Here is a 22,940-nt window from a genome sequence, read left to right as displayed (position 1 = left end):
TATTTATTCATCTTTGCAATAAATATTTCTTTAATACCGGCTTCGTACAGCCAGCCCTTGGGCTTAGCACTGAGGATTCAGGGGGGAACAAGTCTGATGTGTGCTCTGCTCTCAGAAAGTCTATATTCTCGTGGAAGAGAAAATTCAACAGGTTATTACAATCCAGTGTAAGCAAATTGCAGCCGTGGAGGACAGGCGAGCACCCTGGCCCAGGCTTGGGCTGGAGGACAGGTCACGGAGGAAGGAGGAAGCAATAGAAAGCTCAGTCCTAGAGCATGACTAAGGTGTTATCCAGGTGAAGGGGGGTAGGGAACAGTGTTCCAGACAGAGGGAACAGGATGTGCAAATGTCTAGAGGCAAGAGAGACCACAGGGCTTTCTGCGACCTACTGTCTTGAAATTCTATTTTACTTCACAGACTTTGGCATCTCTGCAGGGCCCTGGACAGTGCTCTGTCTTTTTGAAACTCCAAGGGGGCATTGTCCGTCCTCTTCTGGGTCATCTTTGTTCAAACTCATGCTGTTTTTGCCCAGATTAATTGTACACAAAGGGCTTCACAATCCTTTCAGGGCTGTCATGTTCCAAGAGCTCAGATTTTGTCCATCAAAGGGCCCTGTTCTGGGAGGCAGGAGATCATTCTAATTTCAGTTTTATTGGTTTCCTCTGTGACCTCAGGGGAGTCACTTGCCCTCTCTGAGCCTTGTGTAAGAGGAAAGGAAGCAGATAGGACTTGGCTCACTGTCACTCTTTCCACAATACTCTTGTGATTTTTGGACTTGCAACATACGCTGGTGGGTCCCGGGTGCCTGGAGCAGTGTGCCTGGTGCATAGTAGGTGCTCAAAAAGCATTTTTTGAATGAATGAATATTCTCCTTGTAGAGGCTCCTTCCATTTCCTCCCTTGACCGCCTCGTCTTCAGTGATCTTGTCCTCATCTCCCACAGCTTCTCCCACCACGGCCACCCCCAGGATTACATTACCCTGCCCCTCTTCCCTGCTCACCCACCAGCCCAATTTTAATAATCTTTCGGTCCCCCAGGCCCTGAACCTATTGGTCCAACCACCTTCTCTTCATCCCTCCCCACCCTTCATCATGTCCTCACTTCTTCCCAGCTCCGCTCCTGCTCACCTATTCAGAGACATCCCTCCAGCAAGATTCTCCTCTCTCTTGGACCATTCCCACCAGCCTAAGACATGTTGGCATCTTGCCCATCTGTCTTCACACCTTTTTCTGACTGCCTGAAGCTAGGAAAGGTGTTCGGCTTTTAAGGATCGCATGATTAGATTAGATTGGATTAGATTAGATTAGATTAGATTAGATTAGATTAGATTAGATTAGATTAGGCCGCCTGCATAATCCAGGCTAATCTTCCAACTAGAGGCCCTGCTTTAATCACATGGGCGAAGTCCCTTTGCCAGATAGGCCGGCATCTGCAAAGGCTCTCAATTAGGACGTGGGCACTGCACATATCTTTGAAATGCTTTTTGTCTTTAAAATTTCTATCCATTTTGTATTCTCCCTAAGAATACATTCATATTTGTTTCAATATAAAAAAGAATGCTCTCAATGCCTTGCCAGTTACATCGCTTACCTCCCCCCCCCCCGCCCATACTGGGAGTGAATAATGCTGCAGAAAGGTGCGACAGGTTTCTGGTGGCTTTCGGTACTCACGACCTCCTGACTCGCTGTCCCTATTTCCACCGGAGACTCAGAACCCAGTACACACAGTGCAGCTCTGAGCCAGGGCTCCGAGGCACTAATGTATTCCTGGTTCCAGCTATCAGACGAGGGGGGCATCTGGGGCAGAAGGGCCTCCCAGCTGAAGGCACATCAGGTGGACAGCTGCCCATCGCTCCAGTGGATTCAGCCAGGTAGCTCTGGTTGTGTGCAAGCCCTGTTCCAGGCGGTGCTGGGTGGGGAACCAGACACACGAACCCATAGCCATGTTCCACCGTGGAATGGTCTGAGTACTGGGACCCTCTGCTACTCAGAGTGTGGTCTGGGGACCAACTCTATTGGTATCACCTTGGAGCTAGGGAGAGATGCAGACTCTCAGGCCTGATTAGCATCAGAATCTGCATTCTAGCAGGATCCTCAGGAGCATGGAAGTTTGAGAGGCACGACTGTAATAATCCATGCATTCATCAGTCAAGACATTGATTACCTGTTCCAATTCTGCGCTGAGAGCTGGGATACAATGAGTTTGAGCCTCTGTACCCTCAGTCTTGCAGGATCGAACAAAGGCCTACATTTGCTGTAGGGGGCTGGGGTGGGAGAAGGGCTTCTAAGGAGGGCAGGGAAGAGGTCTTCTTGGAGGAGGTGGCATCCAAACTGGGCTTGGAAAGATGAGGAGGGTTTCACCAGACAAAGACAGGAGGGGAGGGAATCCCTGGCAGAAGAAGCAGCGTGAACAAAGGTGGGAAGGTGAGGAAGGATCAGGCTAGTTTAGGCAATGACAGATGACCCATTCTGGCTGGGACATAGGTGACAAAGGGTGACATAGTATATTAGTTGTAGATGGTCATCTGATCTTCACGTGGTCTTCTCTCTGTGTGTCTGTGTCCACATTTCCTTTTCTCACAGGGACACACATCGTATTAGATTAGGGTCCACCCGAGTGACCTCATTTTAATCAAATCACCTCTTTGAAGACCCTATCTCTAAATACAGTTACAATCTGAGTTCCCGGGGATTAGGACTTCAACAAATGGAAGGGGGGTGGGAGGTGTGGAGGGGACATAATACAGCTCATGGCACAAAGTGAATGAAATGAGCCCGGAAGAGTGTGCAGCCTCTGGGGAGACCTGAGTGCCAAGTCGAGAAGCTTGCACTTTTTCCTGGAGGCCATGGGGAGCCATGGAGTATTTAGAGTAGGGGAGTAGCGCCCCCAGAGCCTCTGCTGAGCTCCAGTCATGGGTCTACAGGGACGGGAGCTCATCTTTCCGTATGGTCAAGGGCCAGATCAAGCACTGCCCCCTCCGTGGCTGGCAGGTTAGGGACCTGGCGCTGTGCAAGACTGGGAAGCCGCTTCCCCTCGCCGGGCCTCAGTTTCCTTATCAATAAAATGGGCCCGGGGACATGATGCAGCATTGCCCAACCTGATGGCCCCAGTGGCTGTGAGAGGATTTCAGGGGGACATGGACTGACATCTCTGACTTTGCAGGTTATGTCATTTTCTCACGTTTAATCATTTCATGTTTTTTGACTTTCTCTTATAAAAAAATTCTAACATACAAAAAAGCAGGGACTGTAGTATAATGAACACTCACATACCCATTATTCAGATTTAATGTCTTAACATTCTGGCGTAAATGAAGGATCTTCATATTTTGCCCTTAAATACTTCAGCATGCCTCTCTCAGCTGTAAGGATATTTTCCCTAATAACTACAATACCATTAGCCCATCTAACAAAACTAAATATAATTTCTAATACTATTCAACACCCAGTTCATATTCAAGTTTTCCCATATTGTCCCCAACTAAATGCTTTTCCTTTTGAAATTTATAAATGAGTATCAAGGAAAAAAATCAAACCCATGATATCAAGAGGATATAGAGTTAGATACACACATACACAGATGGACATCTTTTTAGATTTTTAAATTATGTCAAATTTGCAAAGCTGTGTGAAAGAAAGAATGGTCCAGAGGTCTGCACCCCTGTGTAAGACAGCCCCTGCGAAGGTAGTTAAGTTTGTCTCCAAGACTTCCTGAGCCATAAAGGGTCTTAGACCTAGAGTGGGCAGTGACCACTGCAGGATGGTTCTGCGTGAGGTAACTCTGGAGGGCAGGGCTCTGAGCCCAGGGTGTGAGACAGGCCCAGTTTCCAGAGGCCTGAGCCTCTTTCCCCCGTGCTGTCCTCTCCCCTCGGCACAGTGCAGCCGGGCTGTGCTGAATCCCTGGGCCTCGGATTCTCAACCTCTGTGGGGACAGTGGGCCACACCGCCCTGATTCCTGGAACAGGAAACAGTTTGTGGAGAACCCACGGGTAAAAGTCGGCAAGAATTAAGCGTGAGTTGGCGGCCCTGGGCCGAGGGCAGAACCAAGGACAGAGCTGAGGACAGAGGTGATGATCTGTGTTAACAATGGCTGTCACCAAGCCCGTGCTCGGTGTGTTTCTCAGGAGCTTCTCATTTAGTCCTCGAAATGACCTAAGAAGCTCCGCATTTTATTCTCCCCGTTTAACAGATGAGGAAGCAGGCTCAGAGGCACGCTGACTAGCCCAAGGACACACAGTGAGTCGGTGACGAGCCGACACTTGAACCCATCTCCGTGCCTGGGAGTCTAGTCCCTGAGCTGTGCCTCCCAGAGTGTCCTGTGCAGAGGGGAGTCCGGAGGGAGGTGAGGATGCCTCTCCATGGAGGACGGATTCACGGACGGCTTTCTGGGGAAGTGGCTTTCGAGCTGGGTCTTCAGGGCTGACTCAGTTCAGAGTTCACGGGGGAGGAGAGAAAGGGCATCAGAGATGGAGGGACCTGGAGGCCACAGAGGAGGTTCCCGGAGAGAGGGCTCCACCGAAGTTCTCACTGCTCACATGTGTCCTCTCTCCTCCAGGGGGTCGGGACAGGGCAGGGAGGCCCCTGCTCCTGGTGTCAACCACCGAGGGGGCCTGGGAGGCACTGTGGTGCACAGCGTCAGAGGTCACCAAGCTGCTGTCCTACCTATGCACTGTCCCCAGGTAAGGGGCTGAGCCAGCTGGCCACTCTGTCCCCCTTTGACTTCTTGGCCCGGAGCCCAGGTCCAGGCGCTAAATGGAGAGACACCGCGTCCTTCCACCCAGTCATCTGTTCCCAGAGCCAGTCCGAAGCCAGATGCTGGGGGGAAAGCAGGACAGACTTAGTCCCTGCCATCAGGGGGTTCCCAGATTGGGGGGGGGTGATGGATGGTGTGTAAGGAGCAAAGCACGCACAAGCAACTCTCAGGAGCATCAGTGTGGTGAAGAAAACGGGGATGATGTAGATCAGTGGTTCGCAACTCGAGCGTACATCAGAATCACCTGGAGAGCTGTTAAAGCAGATCGCTGGGCCCCACTGCAAGTTTCTCATTTGGTAGATCTTGGGCCTAAGAATTTATATTTCTCACAAGTGTTCTGGTGACACTGATGCTGCTGGGCTAGGGACACATTATGAGAACCACTGTTGTGGAGTGGGAAGGGTGGGGGACTGATATCAATTGGGAAATCTGGGAAGGCATCCCAGAGGAGGTGATAATTGAGCTGGCATTTGAATTATAAATAATTTGTTGAACAAATGAAGGGCGAATGAGTGAATGAATGAATGAATGAATAAGAGAGTGAAAGAAAGAATTAGTATGTGAGTAATGGGTGATCCAGGATGATTTCTAACACCTCCACTCCCCCACCTGTGTGACATCATGTTGGGCTGGCTGGGGAAAGGTACCTTTCCTCAGAGTTCTGGCCCCCAGCCAGGAGGGTCTCAGAGATGGTATCTGCTCAGGACTGTGCCTATAGACCCCAGCCCATCCTAGAGGTTGTGTGGCTAGGGGTAGGGAGTGGAGGGACTGATGGAACCCTTTGGAACCTTCCCCATGTGCTCTACCCCGTGGGAGCCATCACTGCCACTTGGGGCCATTGAGATTTTTCTTCCTCTTCTCCAAGGTGGTGTGGCTTTTCTGGCCTGAGGGGGAGATGGGACCCCCTTTTCTGTGCTGAGAAGTGGCCAGTGTGGTAGACTGAGTCCTGGAATCCCACCAACTTGCTGTGTGATGTCGGGGCAGTAACCTCCCCCTCTGAGTCTCACTTGAAAAAAAGGGACGACCAAGTGGACTCTGATGACCACTGCAAACTGTGGAGTCCTGGCCCCAGCTTCACACTAGGCTATGTTAGAGACTCAGATGCTCCTCACATCGGGGCCTGCCCTCCAGGGGCCTCCAGGCTGGCGGCCAGGCCGGTGTGGAAGCAAACCGCTGTCCCAGCATGAACAGCCAGAGGCTGGTGAGGTGCGGGTCATGAAGTCTGAGACATGGCATCACCTCCAGGAGCCTCTTCTCACTGTCTGCCATGTCGGGGCTCTGTGCCTCAGTTTCCCCTTCTAGGGTCATTACAAAAGCAGACATTTACATTCCTCTTACCCTGCAGTCACTGAGTGCCTTACACTAATGAATTCATCAGTCCTCACCACAGCCAGTCCCGTGGGGCCAGCACTGTTATTATCCCCATTTACAGATGCAAGAGGAAACAACTTGCCCAGGTACCCAGATCCTGTAATACCACAACTCCACCTCCACACTGGCCGCCTCCGGTTTCTCTATGAACTGGCTGGGCTTAAGGCTTGAAGGCCTGGGGTGGGGGGGGAGGGGGGCGCCGGCTATTTTCCCAACCTGCCTGATCATCAGGATGGCCAAGGGCACTTGGAACCTCACAGACTCCCTGCCCGACCCTGTACCCGCTCAGGGGATGGGGCAGGGCTGGGGGTGAGGAACCGATTATTTTAGCAAGTCCTGACAATTGGGCCAGTTTGGGAAATCCTAAGGTAATCACTGAAAAGTACAGCACGAACCAGTGAGGGTGTTCCGGCTGCGAGTAACAAATTCCAGTTCAAAATGTCTTAACTGATAAGGAAATTCATCTTTCTTGGTCTCTGCTTTCCAGCTCTGAGGAAGAACCTCGTACAGGAGAGCCTGTCTCACCCAGAAGTCCCCCAGCACACGCCCCCTCACTTCTCATTGGACAGAAATATGTCATGTGACCCCACTTAAAGCAATCATTGGCCAGAGGAATTGGCTCGCTGCTGTTGGCCTCAGCCAATCAGAAACCAGCCCCTGGGGGCCTGTTACACGGAGGGCGTGGGATTCCTGAAAACACGAGAGCGTTCTGCCCACAGGCAAGGGATGGGTTGAATGCTGGACGACTCACCCGCTGCAGCTGGGACAGTGGCTTTTAGGGTGTGAGAGAGGGCTGTGTGAGGTACCGTGGGAACACCAAAGAGGAAGCAATGGACTCTGCCTGGAGAGAGATCATGGAGGGCTTCCTGGAGTGGGGTGGGCATTGGCAGTTGGTCTTGTAGGATGAAGAGTTCACCAATAAATCAAGGCTTCTGGCAGCCAGTTTCCCTCCCCTTTCCCTAGGTCCTTCCTCCTAGAAAGCCCGGTCCACCCAGCAAGACTGCCAACTCTGTTTACAACCCACAGGCCTGAAGATAAAACCAAGGGACTGGCGGTTGTGATTGATGCCAGGAAACAGCCCCCACACCCTGGTCTGGTCAGTGCCCTGCAGGCCACCCAGGTGAGTGGGAGGTGGACAGCCTCAGCCTAGCAAGTCTTGGAGCTCCCAGGGGACTTGTGATGTTCCTGGAGCCCCGGGGGGCTCAGAGCTGGGACCAGGAACCCCAGGCAGGCACACTCTTAATTACAGGTACAGAAATCCCAGCCCAAAGAGACCTGAAGAGAGAGGGAGTTCATTGGTTCATTTGACTTGACAATTTGGAAATTAAATCCAACTTCAAGTACGGCTTGATTCAAGGGCTCAAATATTATCACCAAGACCTGGTTCCTGTCTCTCCATTTCTGGCCGGGTTCTCCTGGGAGGGCGCTATTTTCAGCCAGGCTCCCTGCCTTGGTGGCTGTCTGGCTCCCAACAGCTCTCACTTCCCATGGTCTTTCATTTAAGTCCAGTAGGAAAGAGTGAGAGATTCTCTTCCCAGAGATCCCAGCGAGTCTCCTTTTGTCTCCTTAGCTCAGGTGTCCATCCCCCAACCAATTCTGTGGCCAGGGGAATGCGGCACACTGATCGGCTTAGACTTGGATCCCCTGAACCTCATGAGCCCATAATGTCAGAGGAAGAGGTGCCTAAGTAGCTGGGTTAGGCAGCACAGGAAGTGGAAAGTTGGCGTATGCTTACTTATGGTCTGATCTCCTCCTCCTCCTCACTTTATAATGGGGAAACTGAGGCCCAGTGGGGACGGATCATCTAGGAAGTTTGGACCTGCTGCTCTATTGACTCTCGATTCACCCTCCAAACATACCACCTACGTGTCCCCAGCCGTGCCCCACCCCCCGCCCCAGTTTGCCTGAATCTTAGCAGGGGGCTCGGTGAAGGTCTAAGCAGAGCACCTCTGAAGTGGTTCTCTCTGACAGACTCTGGCCCCAGCCTCCATCCGTGCTGTGCTCTACCTGGGGGACAAGGAGGCCGCTCTCCAGCTGGAGACACTACCTGACATCCAGGTGAGGGGGAGGCTGAGCTGAGCTGAGAATCCAGCAGCTAGGGGCCACCCTGAAATAACCTAGTGGAGGTCAACAAGTTCAAGGCCGGGTGTTGCAACTCCACGGCCCTGCCTCTGTGGCAGGTGCTCCCAAACAGTACAGTTCTCTATCTCTGGTGATGCTCCTGGCACATGACTGAGAGTTGCAATGGCCTGAAACCTATTTTTTTTTTTAAAGATTTTATTTATTTATTTGAGACAGAGAGAATGAGATACAGAGAGCATGAGAGGGAGGAGGGTCAGAGGGAGAAGCAGACTCCCTGCCGAGCAGGGAGCCCGATGCAGGACTCGATCCCGGGACTCCGGGATCATGACCTGAGCCGAAGGCAGTCGCTTAACCAACTGAGCCACCCAGGCGCCCCCTGAAACCTATTTTAAAAGCTTCATCTCCTCGACCCCTCCCTCCCTGTTTTCAGATGGGGAAACTGAGGCCCAAGGCCACATGGCAAGCTAAAGACCTACTGTGGCCTCGATCTTCCTGCCTTCCCCTCCCTTGGGTCTCTCAGCATCTCGGGCTCAGATACCCAGATGACTTGGGGTTTTGCAGGAAAGAGCCCTGCCGTTTTCTTTAATTCGCGCCATGTATTACAATCAGGAGCATGGGCACCCTGCCCTCTGCCCTGCTTCAGGAAGTGATTTTAAAGGACTCCTTCCTCCTCCTCCTCGTTGGTAAAGGGGCACATTGTGAGCCAGAGATGTGCATTTCATGCTTTTATGTACCAGTGAATCCCTTGAGGACCTTGTCAAAGTGCGGGTTCTAATGAAGCAGTTCCTGATGGGGCCTGGGATATGGCATCTCTAAAAAGCTCCTAGGTGCTGCTGAGGCTGCTGGTCCATGGACCACACTTTGAGTACCAAGGAGAACAGATAGGTCCAAAAAAATCGAATCTACCCCGATCCCAAGCTTAGGTATCTGGAGCTGGGCCTGGCATAAACTTCCAACTTCACCACCCAGGAGAAGCAGCCACTTCATCCCTCCTCCATGTCTTAGAGGATACTGTCAGGATTGGGTGACCTTTTTCATCAGCCCCAAGAAGGAGACAGCACCTTGGGGGGTCCTCAGAGGACAGTATAAAGATTACAAAGAAGTTACAGGAAAAGGGTGGGCTTCACTCAGTTTGTGTGATTGCCTGGAGAGTTGTGCCAGGAAAGAGCCTGGCTTAGAGGGAGCCAGTGCTGGGATTGATTAGTGATGTCTGCCTTGGGCAAAGGCTAAAACAGGGGCATGATGAGTGCTGTTATTTGCCATTCCTTAGCCAGGGTCTCATTCTGAATGTTGATTTGTCAGACTTTCCAGAGAAGATCCTCGGCCCAGAAAGCAACTCTTAAAGCCAGGGCCAGCCTTCTGTGCGGTGGGTGGAGTGGTGGGGGGGCAGGGATCTGGCAAGGCCCTTCTCAAACATGTGTCCCCACCCCGAGTCCCCTAGTCCTCCTGACTGGCTTCTTTCCTCTGCAGGTAGAGGTGGTGACCTCATTGAAGGCTCTCAGCCACCACGTGGACCCCGGCCAGCTGCCCCCGGCCCTGGAAGGCCCCCTCCCCTACTGCCACAGCGAGTGGGTGCAATTCTTTCAGGTGCCCACCATCACAGCCTCTACCCCCCACCCTGACTCCTTTTCTTCCTCCCTTCACGCTCCTGCCTCAGGGATCCAGCGACCCTGTCATGTTCAAAAGCAGACATTCAACAAGCATTTATAATGAGGGTGCAGGGTACGGTTATTAAGAGCTCAGGCTCTGGGCCCAGACTGCCTGGGTTCCACTCCCCGCTCTGCTGTGTGACCTTGGGTAAGTTACCTATCTTCTCTGAGCCCTTTTCCTTGAATACAAAATGGAGGTGGGGGTATTGATAGTACTTCCCAAGGGGGCGGTTGTGAGGATTAATTGAGTTAATGTGGGCGAAGAGCTTAGAAGAGTGGCTGGCGCATGCCAAGAGCTGTGTCTGGGTTAACTGAAAAGAAATGGACCGACATTTGTTCTGTGGGCCCGCACAACTCAGGAGCTCGGGGGCTGGCGGGGCAGGCAGACGCGCTCCCTCCTGAGAGAGGGAGGAGATCAGGAAACGGCCCTTGCTGGGCTCCTTCCCCGCGCGATCTCAGCCTCTCCTCAGCACGACCCCAGAGGGGGCATTTCATGCCCAGTTTAACATATGAGGACACAGGACGGCGGGGGCCGGGGGTACTTGCACAACAGCACACAGAAGATTCCAGATTAAATGGCACAGAAACCAGTGCCCATAAATGCTGCCCTCGACTTTCCCTAGACCAGGGCTGCTCATCCTCGGCACTGTTCACCTTTGGGACTGGATAATTCTTTTGGGGTGGGGGGCTCTCTAGTACATTGTAGCATGATTAGCACCATCCCCGGCCACTACCCACTCTGACAGGAGCACCTCACCAATTATGACAACCGAAAACATCTCCAGACTTTGCTTAATGTCCCCTGGGGGACGGAATCACCCCTCAGTGAGAACCACTGGTCTCCACCAACAGTCTAATGCAGTGGGTGGTTTGCTTATTTGTTTGGTGACTGGGTGCTCTCCTATTGAACCTGTGCCTGTTTTTGAAGAGGCAGTGTGTTAAAAAATTAAAAGGCTACTAAAGGGTATATATATATTGAGCGATCTCCTTTCCTATTCATCCCACAGGCCCCCAATTCCTCTCTGATGAATCCTGTGGCCTTTGAACTATATTTTCACTTTAAAACCATCCCTTGAAACGAAATCTAACCTATAGACCCAGAATATAAAACTAATGATGATGGTGGCTAATACACTAAGTGCCTCGTGCACGTGAACCCATTTCATCCTCCTGCAAGCCTATAAGGTAGGAACTACTGTGATCCCATTTTATGGAGGAGGAAGCAGAGGCACCGAGAGGTTAGGCAACTTGCCCAAGGTCTCACAACTAGTCAGTGGTGGAGTTAGGCTGAAGTGGGACCCAGCAGAGGATGTCCCCTAGCTCTGGCCTCCCACATCTGCTTCTTCCCCTTCCCCAGGGGATATCTTGGGTCTTCTTTTCTCTCCTTCTCTCATTCCCAGCATCAGTGGTTCTCAAAGTGTGGTGCCTGGACCAGCAGCATCAGCAACACCTGGGAACTTGTTAGAGATGCACATTCTCAGGCCCCACCCCAAAAGAATTAAATCAGGAATTCAGGAGTGGGGCTCAGCAGTCTGGCTTTTAACCAGCCCTCTAGGTGATTCTGATGCAGCTCAAGTTTGAGAACCACTGCCTGATGCCCGCCCTGGGTCCTCCTGGCGTGGGCAGGCACCCTCCTCGCTGGCCCAGGCTGACACCCCCACTCTGGTCTTCCATCATGCAGAAGTTGGACCCTTTCCTTGCTGACCTCCGCCGGGCCTCCTCCTTTCTAAAGGCTTCCATCAGGCAGTTTGAGAAGAGCGACCCCCCTGGAGGGGTGCAGGTGAGCCAGATACATGGGGTGGGGAAGCCTACTGCACCCCAGATTCCATGGACCAAGGGCTCAGTGAAGGGGACAGCCAGGGTGGGTCTTCGTTCATTGGACTAATATCTATAGGCCACTCACTATGTGTCACGCCCTGGAGACCCCAGCCTGGGCCAAACCGACTCGTCCCCACCCTCGGAGGTTTTAGTGGGTTCAGTGGTAGAGGCAATCCTTTAAAAAGTAAACAAAGAAATGGATATGTAGCTACAAATTGTGCCAAATGCCATGAAAGTCAGATTGAGAACAATAGGGAAAGAGGGAGGGCCTCCCTAAAGAGATGAGTATTTAAGTTGATGCCTGAGGATGACGATGGGAAGGAGCCGACGATGGGAATAAGAGGGGGACTGCTCTGGGTGGAGGGCAAATACGTGCCAAGGTGCTGAGGTGGGATTGCTCTGGTATGTTCAAGAAGAGCACGGAGGCCGATGTAGAACAGAGTGGTGGGAGTGGGGTAGGAGAAGAAGAGAACAACTGGAGGATCTTCTAATCCCGCGGAGGCTGGATCAAGGAGTTGGACTGGGATTGGACTCTAAACTGGCAGGGAAGCCCTGGGAGAGTTTTGAGCCGCGGGATGAACACCTTGGCACGTTGAGACCCTTCCAGCTGCCATGCAGAGAACTGACTGCAGGAGGAGCCAGAGAGCCGCAGGGAGAGCCGTGAAGAGGCTGGGCTGAGGGTCCTGGAGAAATGAGGGCGCTTGGACCAGTGAGGTTGCCATGGCGACAAGAGGAGGCGTGGCTTGAGGAGATGCTTGAGAGATAGAAAGGAGAGACTTTCTGCAGGACCTTGAATGCCAAACTGGGGGAATCAGGCATGATCTGGGTGTGGGGAGCCCTGGGAGGCTGTAGACCCAGAGTGGGGATTGAGCCTCAGGCCACCTCCCTGCACTGACAGGAGGCCTCCAGGTGTCTGAGCAAGTCCAAGGAGCTGATGGAGGCCGTGCTGAGGGACCCAGGCCTGCTGGGCCTCCAGCGGGAAGGGGGAGCCACTCTGGCCAGGCTACGGCAGGAAGCTGGTAGGCTGGACTTCAACCCCGACGTCAGGTAGGAATGGCCAGGCTTTTCCTTCCTCACCTTTGTTCCCTGGCCCTGAGGGCTTGGAGCTGGGGACCCACAAGGTGGGTCTAGGATGGGGGCATTTGCAGGGCCCCTATCCTGGGCTGAGGCTTTGGTAAGGTCCCCGTCCCTTCTCTGCTGCCCCTCCTTCAGCCCTGGCCATCTTCAGCCCAAGGTAGGTATCTGAGAACAGCCCCTGCTCGTTTCTGGTCACCCTCAAGCACTTTCTCTGACTTTCTAAGACACTGGGCTGAGTCTCTTCAAGGGCGCACCTCGTTTATTCCTCAAAAGAACCTTGTGAGGGCCACATCGTCCTCATTTGGCCGATGGGTGACGGAAGCACAGGGAAATGCTCTAAAGGCCAGAACATCTAAGCAGCAAGCCCTGCACCACCCCGCCTTCCCTGGGGGGCTCCTCAGCCTGGTGGAGGGAACCTTATGCTGGGTCAGTGGTCTCAGAGCCACAAAACAACAAATATGTATTCCTGGAAAGGACCGGTTTGCTTAAATTTAGGGGTGGGGGGTGCAAATCAGTAATTAAATCAGTGATTGGAGATATTTTATCTCCATTAGAACAAACACAATTAACAAAGTTTACACAAGCTTCCAAGAATAATTTGTTTATTTAACCAACACCTAAATAGCACTTAGTACGAGCACAGCCTAGTTCTAAGGGCTTTGCAAATATTAATTTGTTTAATTCCCACAAGGTGGAGTCTAGCATTATCCTCATTTTACAACAGAGGGGCCTGAGGCCCAGGGAGGTTGAGTGACTTTCCCAGGATCACACAGCTGAGCTGCGGTGGGGTCAAGACTTGAACCGAGGCAGCCTGGCCCAGAATCTTGAACACGTCCCCCTGAGCTCAGCACAGAGAGATTCACGCTGATGCGGCGCCTGGTGCTGGGCGTGGAGCCGTCTCCCTGCCCCTCACAGGGCCTGGTGGGGCTGGCACTGTCTTTCCCAGCCTGACCCCGCCTCGCTGGCTGGCCGCCCGGCTCCTCTGTCCACCTTGGGCCTCTCCAGACTGTTGCCCCCAGCAGCTCCACCAGGGGGCGCTGTGGGCCCACACGAGCTGCTGTGCCCGTTGGTTCTGCGGTAGGACCCCGCAGCTGCCGCCTGCCGGCCCCTTCCTCCCTCTGTCCCCCCAGGCAGGCTGGCATTTTCCATCCCGAGCACCGCCGACCCTGGGCCCTCACCCCTTCCTGGAAGGGCAGTGATCTGTGGGAAGCTGCAGTCAGATGAGGAGGCCCAGAACAAGGAAAGCAGGCTTTCCTTCCGAAGTTAAGACCCGTAGGGCAGAGGATGGTGGGGTGGGATTTGAGGGGTGTTCCTCCCTCCGCCGCAGTGTTACCATGCCTGAATCCCATCTGCATCCCTTCACTTATGTCTTACTGGCTTTGACAATTTTTAAAAAGTATATGCAAACAGCTGTACAGCAGGTTTCAATTCGGAATGCCATGCGTGAGAGTCAGTTCCTCTCTCTGGACCTCAGTTTTCCTATCTATAAAATGGAGGCTTGGGGTACAAGGTTGTGTTACAGCCACTCACCATCATTACAATAGAAATAATAAGCGCTAACAAACACTGTGCTGGGCACTGCGTTGAGTTTTGAGTGTGTGAGGGCTGGTGCTCAGTCCTTGCTGCCCCCTGGAACTAAGAAGCTTTAGAAAGCACTGATGTCCAGGCTGCACTCTGAGTCTGATTCAGTTGGCTTAGGGTGGGCGTGGAGATTGGAACCCAGATCTGTTCAGCTCACTTCATACACTTCCAGGGAAGGGGAGGGTCATTGGGTGTGTCCTCCAGTCTTCCCAGTCCCCTGGAGGGCCAGTCTGAGGTCCAGAGAAGTATAGGGACCTGCCCAAGGTCACACAGCAAGTCAGCAGCTGGAATGCCCAGGCCGGACAGAATTGGGGGGGGGTGGGGGGGGCAGTGTGACTATGATGGGCAGGAGTACTGGAGGGGGGGAACATCTGGGGCCCTCTTTCCCCCTCTTCCACCTCCCAGGAGCCATCTGGCCGAAGCTGTTGCCTTGTACGGCCTCGTGGATGAGCAGCTGCATGTCCTGGTCACTGCATCTAACCACCTCCTGGGGAGGCTAGAGCTCCGCATCCGCCTGGGCCGCCTGGAAGCTGCCATCCACCAGGTGAAGGGGGAGGCTGGCCTCTGCAGGGAAGGCCCCGCTCCAGGCCCAGCCGCAGCTAGGCACTCCGCTCTGGTGTAAGGACACAAGGCTGGCCGTTCTCCAAGGGCCAGGCAGGCATCCCCGGACATGGCATGTGACATGGCATTCCATAGGTGCTGAACGGGTGAAGCCCTGCTCACCCCGCCAAGCCCTGGGCCAGAGCCTCTGCATCTACCATGATTTTGCAACTTATCACTTGCCAGTGATGTGGGAAGATGCCGGGATTTCTCCCACTCATCAATGAGGACACTGAGGCGGGGGACATGACGTCACCTGCCTGTGGTCACGCACCTGGGGATCCTGGAGCCCCCACCTGGCATCGCTCCTCGGACTGCCGGTGCCTCGAGTGGCGTGTCCCTCCAGGCTGGGGCCATGGAGCGCACAACAGCGTGGGTTCTAATCCTGGCTCCAGCACTGACTGTGCCCCTACGCAGGTTATTTCACTGTTCACTGCCTCAGTTTCCCCATCTGTTCAGTGGGGAATAATATTAGTGCCTGCCACGCTAGGCTCTTTGAAGATAAGTGAGTGGATACATACTCTTGAAGGCATCCCAGAATAAGGGGACTTCTGTTCATGGGTTCGAGAGCCGTTGTAACCCCTCTGTCCCTTGCGGATTCCTCATGTCTACCCCCATTTTGCCCCTGAATAAGTTGAGGCCCAGAAAGGGGAAGTGACTTGCCCAGTTGACACAGTGAGTTCATAGCACTTTACTTCATAGCACCCATGCACCTTACTCTACAGAAGACAGCTTTTCCTCCAGCACTGTTTGCACACCCCTGGGGATGGGGAGCTCATTACTCTCAAGGCTGCCTCTTTTATGATTGGTGGCGGCAAGTGGTTAGAGTAAGCTGAAATTTGCCACCCTGTTCAGACAAGTGTGCACAGAAGGCCTACTTCGTGCATGGTACTGGCTGGGCCAGACGCCCCCTGGGGTCCCTCTTGGGGAGTCCTCTCCCCTTCAGGTATTTGTTTTTATTTAATTTAATTTATTTGAGAGAGAGAGAGAGTGAGAGAGAGAAAGAGAAGGAGGGGGAGGGGCAGAAGAAGAGGGAGAAGCAGGTTCCCCACTGAGCAGGGAGCCCGATGTGGGGCTCGATCCTGGGATTCCCGGGTCATGACCTGAGCCAAAGGTAGACGCTTAACGACTGAGCCACCCAAGCCCCTCCCCTTCAGGTATTTGAAGAACATGACAATGCACCCACCCTCCCCAAGCTGTCCCTCCTCCCCAGAACTGGGAAGGTCTCAGTCTAGGCCAATGGGCAGAGCCCAGCCACTAAATAACTGAGGAGGAGAAGATCCCCACCTCCCAGGGAGTTGGGGAACCGGCTAAGAGACATACCCCCGGGCACCCCTCATGTCTGCACCTCCCTCCCCTGCCCTAGGTCAGCAACTGGATGGAGCAGGAGGGGAGCTTGTGCCTGCAGGTGCTGAGCCCCACAGACAGAAGCTTGGAGACTGTGGAGAAGGCCCATGCGGAGTTTGAGGACTTCTTCCTTCAGGCTGCAGTGCGTTCCTAAGACTGAGGAGCAGGACTGGGGCACATGGAGAAGGCAGTGGAGGAGGGGGGCACGGCTGGGGCAAAGTTGTGGAGGTAGGAGAGTGCAAGGAAACTTCCAGAGACAGTGAGAAGACCAGCTGAGATCACGAAGGGTTCAGCTTAGATGCTGTCTCCTCCAGGAAGCCTTCCTGGACCACCATGTCCAAAAAAGACCTATCTCAGAATCCCTGGAAAATTTCATAAAATGCAGATTCCAGGGTCCCACCCGAGACCATTCAGTCAGCCTCAGAGGTCAGGGGCAAAGAATTTGTATCCTTGATGTACTTGACCCTAGAACATGGGTGATTCAGCCCCTTTCAGTCCTCAGGGGGCTCCCAGGCCAGTGGGGGCTGGGGGTGGCAGACAAACAGGGAGACAAACAGAAAAGGAGATGTGGGGGCACACAGCAGGAGCCCCTAACCCAAACCCCGGGTCAGGGTGACCCTAAGCAGAGTCCCAGCGAGGCAAGTGAGCTGCTGAGGCAGAGGCCTGGCCCCCATTCTGTAGATGAGGCAACAGAGGTCTGGCAAGTCTCACAACTCAGCAGTGGGGCAGCGGAGGTTCCTGACCTCTGGGCGAGGCCTCGGCTAGGATGGGAGCTGAGCGGCGCCCCCTGCTCTCCCCGCTCAGGCCCAGTACCGCCACGGCCTGGAGCTGTCCAAGCAGGCCGCTCAGCTGGGAGGGACCAGCGAGGCAGGAGGAGCAGAGTCCCGGGAACTGGCAGCCTTCGCCTCCACCCAGCGGGCCTTCCAGGCTAAGCTGACCCACTTCTACATGGCGGCTGAGCGACAGCGCACAGACCTGGAGACGCTACTCCACCTGCACCACTTCTGCCAGAAGGTGAGCCCTGGGGCCCCCCTGCACAGACCCCTCCCCGCCCGCTCCAGTCGGGAGGTGGGGGGGGGCAGGAAGCAGCCCACACACAGCACTAGGCTCCTTGCATGATTCATTCTATAGTCCTGCGGGGTGGGAAGAAGGCATTACCTGATTTTCTAGGAGAGAAGCAAGGTTTGAGAGGATAGGTTACCCCCCTAAATCAGTCCTGGCTGATCTCTGACCCCAGCTTGTCCCACTACACCCGGCAGCCCCCCAGCGACCTGAACATCAGCTCTCAAAGGACACTCAGAAATCACCTACTTCTTAAACGTTGGGATTAGGGGAAGGGGGCCAGGTAGTTCCAAGAATCCAGTCGAAGCCATAGACTCTGTCTCCGCGGGTAGCTCACTGCAGACAAATTTAGGTAGTCAGACCAGGCTAAGAATGTTGATCTTGTCCCACCCCTCTGTTGCAGAGCTGGGAAAACAGGATCAGAGAAGGGCTGCCATTTAGCCAGTGTCACACAGCAAGCCCATGGCACCATTCTAGTGCTCCTTCCCATGCCTCACCTTGTCCTGCACAGACGGCGGGAGCTAGGGAAGGGGGGGTAGTTGGAGAAGGTGGGCCCAGAGGCTTCTCTGAGCACCCTCAGAGCAGAGGCCTTGGTCCTTGCCAGGAACCCAGAGTTTGGCCAGGAGCAGGGAGGAGAGGGTAGGGCTCCCCTAGGGCATGGGAATGGGGCAGTACTGGGGTAGGAGGCAAGATGAACTCCTTTGCTTTGTATCCATGATCTCTTGGCAATCCAGTGTAGCAAGGTTGAGTGGTTCCACTTGCCAGATGAGCAAACTGAGGCCCTAAGAGGGAAAGGGCCTTGCCCAAGGCCACACAGCTGCAGAAAAGAAGAGCTGGAATTTGAACACAGATGCATTCATGATGCTCTCTGTTCTTCTCCAAACCTGGGAGAGCAGGGAGTAATAGATTCCCCTGTTCAGTCAGGTGTGGTGATGATGATGATGATGATGATATGATTATTATGAGATGAGCCCACATTAGTGATTGTGGACTCCATGCCAGACGCTCCTATAAGTGCTTCACAAACCTTGCTTGACTTGATCTCATCATCTGTTTTATTTATTTATTTATTTATTTATTTATTTATTTATTTATTTATTTATTTTAAAGTAGGCTCTATGCCCAATGTGGGGTTCGAACTCACAACCCGGAGATCAGGTCACGCGCTCTACTGACTGAGCCAGCGAGGTGCCCCTAATCTCACCATATCTTTATGAGAGAGGGGTGCCAACACTGTTTCCATTCAGTGGATGAGTAAACGGAGGCCCAAAGAGGGAAGGGTCTCGCTCATGGTTCCCCAGAGGGCCGGTGGCCAAGCAGGATTTGACTTAAGACCCCCCTCCCCCAAATCCATTTAGTCAAATCTCTCATTTTTCTGATAGGGACTGAGGCTTAGGAGGACAAGGAGCTGCCCGGGAGAGCTGTACCCCAGATGGGACAAGAACTCCAGCTCTGACCCAGCCCCAGTGCCCTCAGACTCACCCCCTCGCACTCGCCACCAAGGACAGGGTGTGGGAAGGGCCTGACCCCAGCCTCCCAGCTGTCAGGCTGGCCCAGCACACAGGAAAGGGAGAACACAGGATGCTTTGGAGGGCAGCAAGAGGGACTCTGGTCAAGGCCCGCCTGGGGCGCCGGGAGGACAGGCCGCTCTCTGTCTCTGTGGGGCAGCTGGCAAGGGATGTGGACAGTGGCAGTGGAGGGACCCCCACTCCCAGCTGACAGTAGAGAGCCAGGCAGTGGCAGAATCTGAGGCTTAGAGCCAGGGGCAGCTCCTGTCTGCTCAGGCCGTGTGACCTCAGTGACAGTCTTCACTGCTCTGGGCCTCGGCTCCTTGTCAGTAATAACGATCATAATAGTAATCATAACCAGTGTTTCTGTAGTTCTTACTATGTGGCAGGCCCTGTTCATCATTCACATGTCATTTTATTGACACACCAACCCTCTGAGGCAGGTGCTATTATTATGCCCATTTTATGTACGAGGAAACACAGAGAGGTCAAGTAACTCATCCAGGGTCACACAGCAGGGAAGCGGCGGAGCTAAGATTCAAACCCAGGTCCTCTGGCTCTGGGGCCAGCCCTGCTGGGTAGTGAGAGTAGGAAATGAAATGTAAGTAACCCCCCACCCAACCCCGGGGCTTTACTCAAAGTTGGTGTTATTATTATCGACACCAATATGATCATCATTAAGAGCGGTAGGGGCGGTGGTAATGCCTCATGGGTTAAGGGCATCTGGCAGCTTCTCTCCCCTGCTTACTAATTTTAGCCCATTTCGGCCCTGTAAAGCAAACTCACTGCGGCTTTGCACCTTCGCACATGCTGGTCCCTCAGTTGGGAAGGCTTTTCCTCGAGACCGGCTGGTTTCTTGTCTTCAGTGCTCAGCTCACGTGTCCCCGCCTGGCCGCCTGGCCCCCCAACCCTCTGGTCACCCTGTTTGTCTCACTTCACGGTGCTCATTGTGATCTGAAATTATCCTGTGGCTTCATCACCTGCTGTCAGCCCCCTGGGAGGCGAGCCCCTGGACTATGTCCTCATCCCTCCCCGGTGCCGGGTGCAGGGTCGGCCCCCACAGAGACCAAGTAGCCAGCGGGAGAGTGAGGAGTGAGGCGGAGGAAGGAAGACTGGGCGGGGGGCGGGGGGGGGCGCGGCATGTGGGAAAATAGAGCTCCCCCTGTCCCCCAGGCCTGGAGGTCCTTCAGGAGGAGGTGGGAGGAGGTGGGAGCCTCACCTGGAATCCCACTAGGGTCATCTCGCTATTTGACCTGGGCAGGCCCCCCCCGCTCCTCTCTGGCCCTGAATCTTAATCTACACAACCTAGGGTTGGGTAAGATGATTGTTGAGGTGCTATCCATCCCTATCCAGCTCAGCCCAGAAGATGGAGTCCCAAACAGACAGACAGGACAGCCCTGGGCTGGGCTCAGCCCCAGGCCCGAGAGCGTGCGTCCGGCAGCTTTGGCACTAAATAATAATAAAACAATTGTGCCACTAACAGAGATTTACGGAGCCCTTTCCCAGCCATGAGCTCTGTGTGCTTCCGCGAATATGAAGCCATTTATCTAAAGACAAGTTCCCTTAATCCGCGGAAAGATGGTTTCCTTGGAGAAAACAGTTCTCCAATCCCCACAGCTAACAGCTCGCTGTCGGCTTCTAAATTAATGGAGAGAAAGATTATGTTTTTCATGAGCTGCTGGGAACGAGTTGGCTCCTTTGCAGCCTGCAGACATTTTGTAGGTGAAGTAGGGACAGGCAGAATCCCAAAATGGGGCAGAGGCCCAGCTGAGTGAGGGGGTCCCCGGGCCTGGGTCTCGCTGGGGACTGTGTGTGCACCGTCCCGGCTGGACTAGTTTCTCCTGTGCGGGGCGGTGCTTAGAAGATACTCTCTCGAAGGCTAGACACACCTGAGTTCAAATCCCAGCTCCCCCTCTGGCTTGCCACGTGAGCTGGGGCAAGTGATTTCATGTGTCTGAGCCTTGGTTTCCTCCTCTGTAAAATGGGCTGCTGGTACCGTTCAGTATGATCATACATGAGATGCACAGAGCCTGCCAAACAGTCGGTGCTCAATAAACGTCTGTTAGATGCCTCCCTCCGTGCCACTCCTAAGGGGTGAAGACAACTGTCACCACAATCCAAGAACCCAAATGATCATCTAGTACAACCTCACCTTCTTGAGAAGGAAAAACAGCCCCAGCAAAGGGTTAAGTCTTTGTTGGCCCCCAGGTCTAGGCGACCAAGCCTGAGGATCCGAAGGGTGCTGGGGACCGTTGCTGATGGCAGGTGGGTTTACCTGAGGGAAGAGAGGGGACCATTGTCCTTCACTGGAGGAGGCCAGGACATCGACTGGGAGCTTCTTATGAATTCAACCCAGCAATGCTTACTCTCTGCTTGGAGAGGCGCATCCCTGTCCTCACGGAGCGGCACAATCCCGCTCCTAGCCTGAGCCCCACCTCCCTGTCTTGTCGCCCCCAGATGACCTGGTTTCACATGGACTGTCAGGACCTGATGAGGCAGCTCAGGCTGGGCAAGGCCCAGAGGGCCAGCCCTGGGGACCAGCGCCGCCTCCACCACTACCTGCAGCGACTGGCGTCTGAGTTCCCTGCAGAGAAGCTCACGGCCATGGGGCTGCAGGTGGCCTCGCTGAGCCAGGAAGGCCTGGGCCAGGAGCTGTGGGAGGAGGCCCAGCTGAGACACGAGGAGATCCAGACCTTCCTGAAGAAGGCCCTGGCCCACTGCCCATGCCCAGCGGGGCTCACGGCCTGCTCAGCAGCCCCGGAGCTAAAAAGGGTAGCTGCCAGGGGCCAGGGTCTGAATGGAGATGTCACTTCCAAGGGAAGGCGGGGCCTGCCCCTCCAGGACTCACGGGGCCTGGATCGTTCACCAAATCCTTGTTGGCCTCGTGCCTCCAGAGAGGGGCAGAACAGAAATTTGCAGGCAGGCCTTCTGCCCCTGGAAGGTGGCCAGGCTGTAGAGGCTGATGAAGGCAAAGGCCCCCATGAGCCATTTCCCTTTCCAGCCCCTGAGCGCTTCCTTGACCCCCTCTTCTCCTGGCAGGGACTCCTCAGGCAGAGTCAGACCCCGCATCCCACTGGGGGCAGCTTCTCCTCAGAGGGGACAGACTCACAGATGTCTCTGGAGGACTCACCCCAGATAAGTCCCCCTACATCCCTCTAGCTAGGACCCCCACCAATGGCACTGGGCTCTAAGGGGTGGCTGAGGAGGGGCCCAGTGACAGGAGGGAGCTGGGGAGCCCTGGCTGATCTCATCTGGACGTGGCTCCTGAGCACTCACTGTATGTTTGGCCCGTGTAGGAGAAAGCAAGAACCTGAACCTGTTCCAGGTCCCGAAAACTCTAGGAAGACCTGACTCACAAACAGAATAGTGAGTGTGGAGGGCAAGGCAGGATACGGTAGAGCCTGGGACTGACTCCACAGCCCCCGTGTCCCATCGTGGAGAGAGCTGTTGGGACAGACCCTTCCAGAGGGCTCAGTCTTAGGCAAGCCAGACACCTACCTGGAGTCCAGGGGTGCGTAAGCTTACCCTTGGGGACCACGGGGCATAGTTGCCATGAGTGGGGGGATTCGGGAGCGGCTTCTTATCTGAGACAAGGGTTCCGGTTCCTGTTTATTTGGCCACGATTTCAGGAACCACTGGTGGAGGAGCAGGGAGGTGAGTGTGGAAGGGAATAAAGGGTGTGTTGTCGAGTAAATCAGCGCATGCTGTTTATTCTCTGGGCCTGCCTGGGGCAAAGAGAGTCATCTGCTGGAAGGCAGCTGGAGCACCCTGAAGGAGTAAGGGCAAGGAATGCACTCTCTCTCAACGGCTCCTCCCACTGACAAAGCAATCAGTCTCATACTCCAGGAACCCCATGGGGTCCTGTCCCCTCCGGGCACTCCAGAGAGAACCCTCTCCCCCTCTGCTATTCTGTCTTCTTCTCTCCCTGCACATCTCAGACTTTGTGAACTTCCTCCCTCCACCCCAGGTCCCCATCTCTCTTTAGGCAAAGCTTCTGGTGCCCAGCGTCGTAGGGTTCTGCTGGTGGTTGGGGTGGGTGGGAGTGGGGAGCCACATCCCCATCCAGCAGGCGGACGGGCTGGGAAGGCCTTGA

At 54.3% G+C, this 22,940-nt stretch overlaps 1 protein-coding gene across 1 annotated transcript in view; it reads left to right on the top strand.

Annotated features, from left to right (window-relative positions):
* Positions 1-22,656, top strand: part of KIAA1755 (KIAA1755 ortholog) — a 40,038-nt gene extending 17,382 nt beyond the window's left edge. Inside the window, exons 5-14 of the mRNA XM_045885755.1 lie at positions 4,555-4,678; positions 7,150-7,243; positions 8,095-8,181; positions 9,676-9,792; positions 11,536-11,634; positions 12,571-12,719; positions 14,736-14,874; positions 16,297-16,419; positions 17,082-17,291; positions 21,305-22,656. Of these exons, the coding sequence (XP_045741711.1) occupies positions 4,555-4,678; positions 7,150-7,243; positions 8,095-8,181; positions 9,676-9,792; positions 11,536-11,634; positions 12,571-12,719; positions 14,736-14,874; positions 16,297-16,419; positions 17,082-17,291; positions 21,305-22,006 (1,844 nt within the window). The 3' untranslated portion in view covers positions 22,007-22,656. The remainder of the gene's footprint in view (positions 1-4,554; positions 4,679-7,149; positions 7,244-8,094; positions 8,182-9,675; positions 9,793-11,535; positions 11,635-12,570; positions 12,720-14,735; positions 14,875-16,296; positions 16,420-17,081; positions 17,292-21,304) is intronic.
* Positions 22,657-22,940: the final 284 nt, after the last annotated feature.

This window comes from Mirounga angustirostris, unplaced genomic scaffold (assembly GCF_029215605.1).
Source record: "Mirounga angustirostris isolate CCGP_5_RB_7025 unplaced genomic scaffold, mMirAng1.0.hap1 SCAF_10, whole genome shotgun sequence".
In the NCBI taxonomy this organism is placed as follows: Eukaryota; Metazoa; Chordata; class Mammalia; order Carnivora; family Phocidae; genus Mirounga; species Mirounga angustirostris.
Note: the sequence above shows the minus strand (reverse complement) of the source record. Positions and strands in the feature narration are given on the sequence as shown.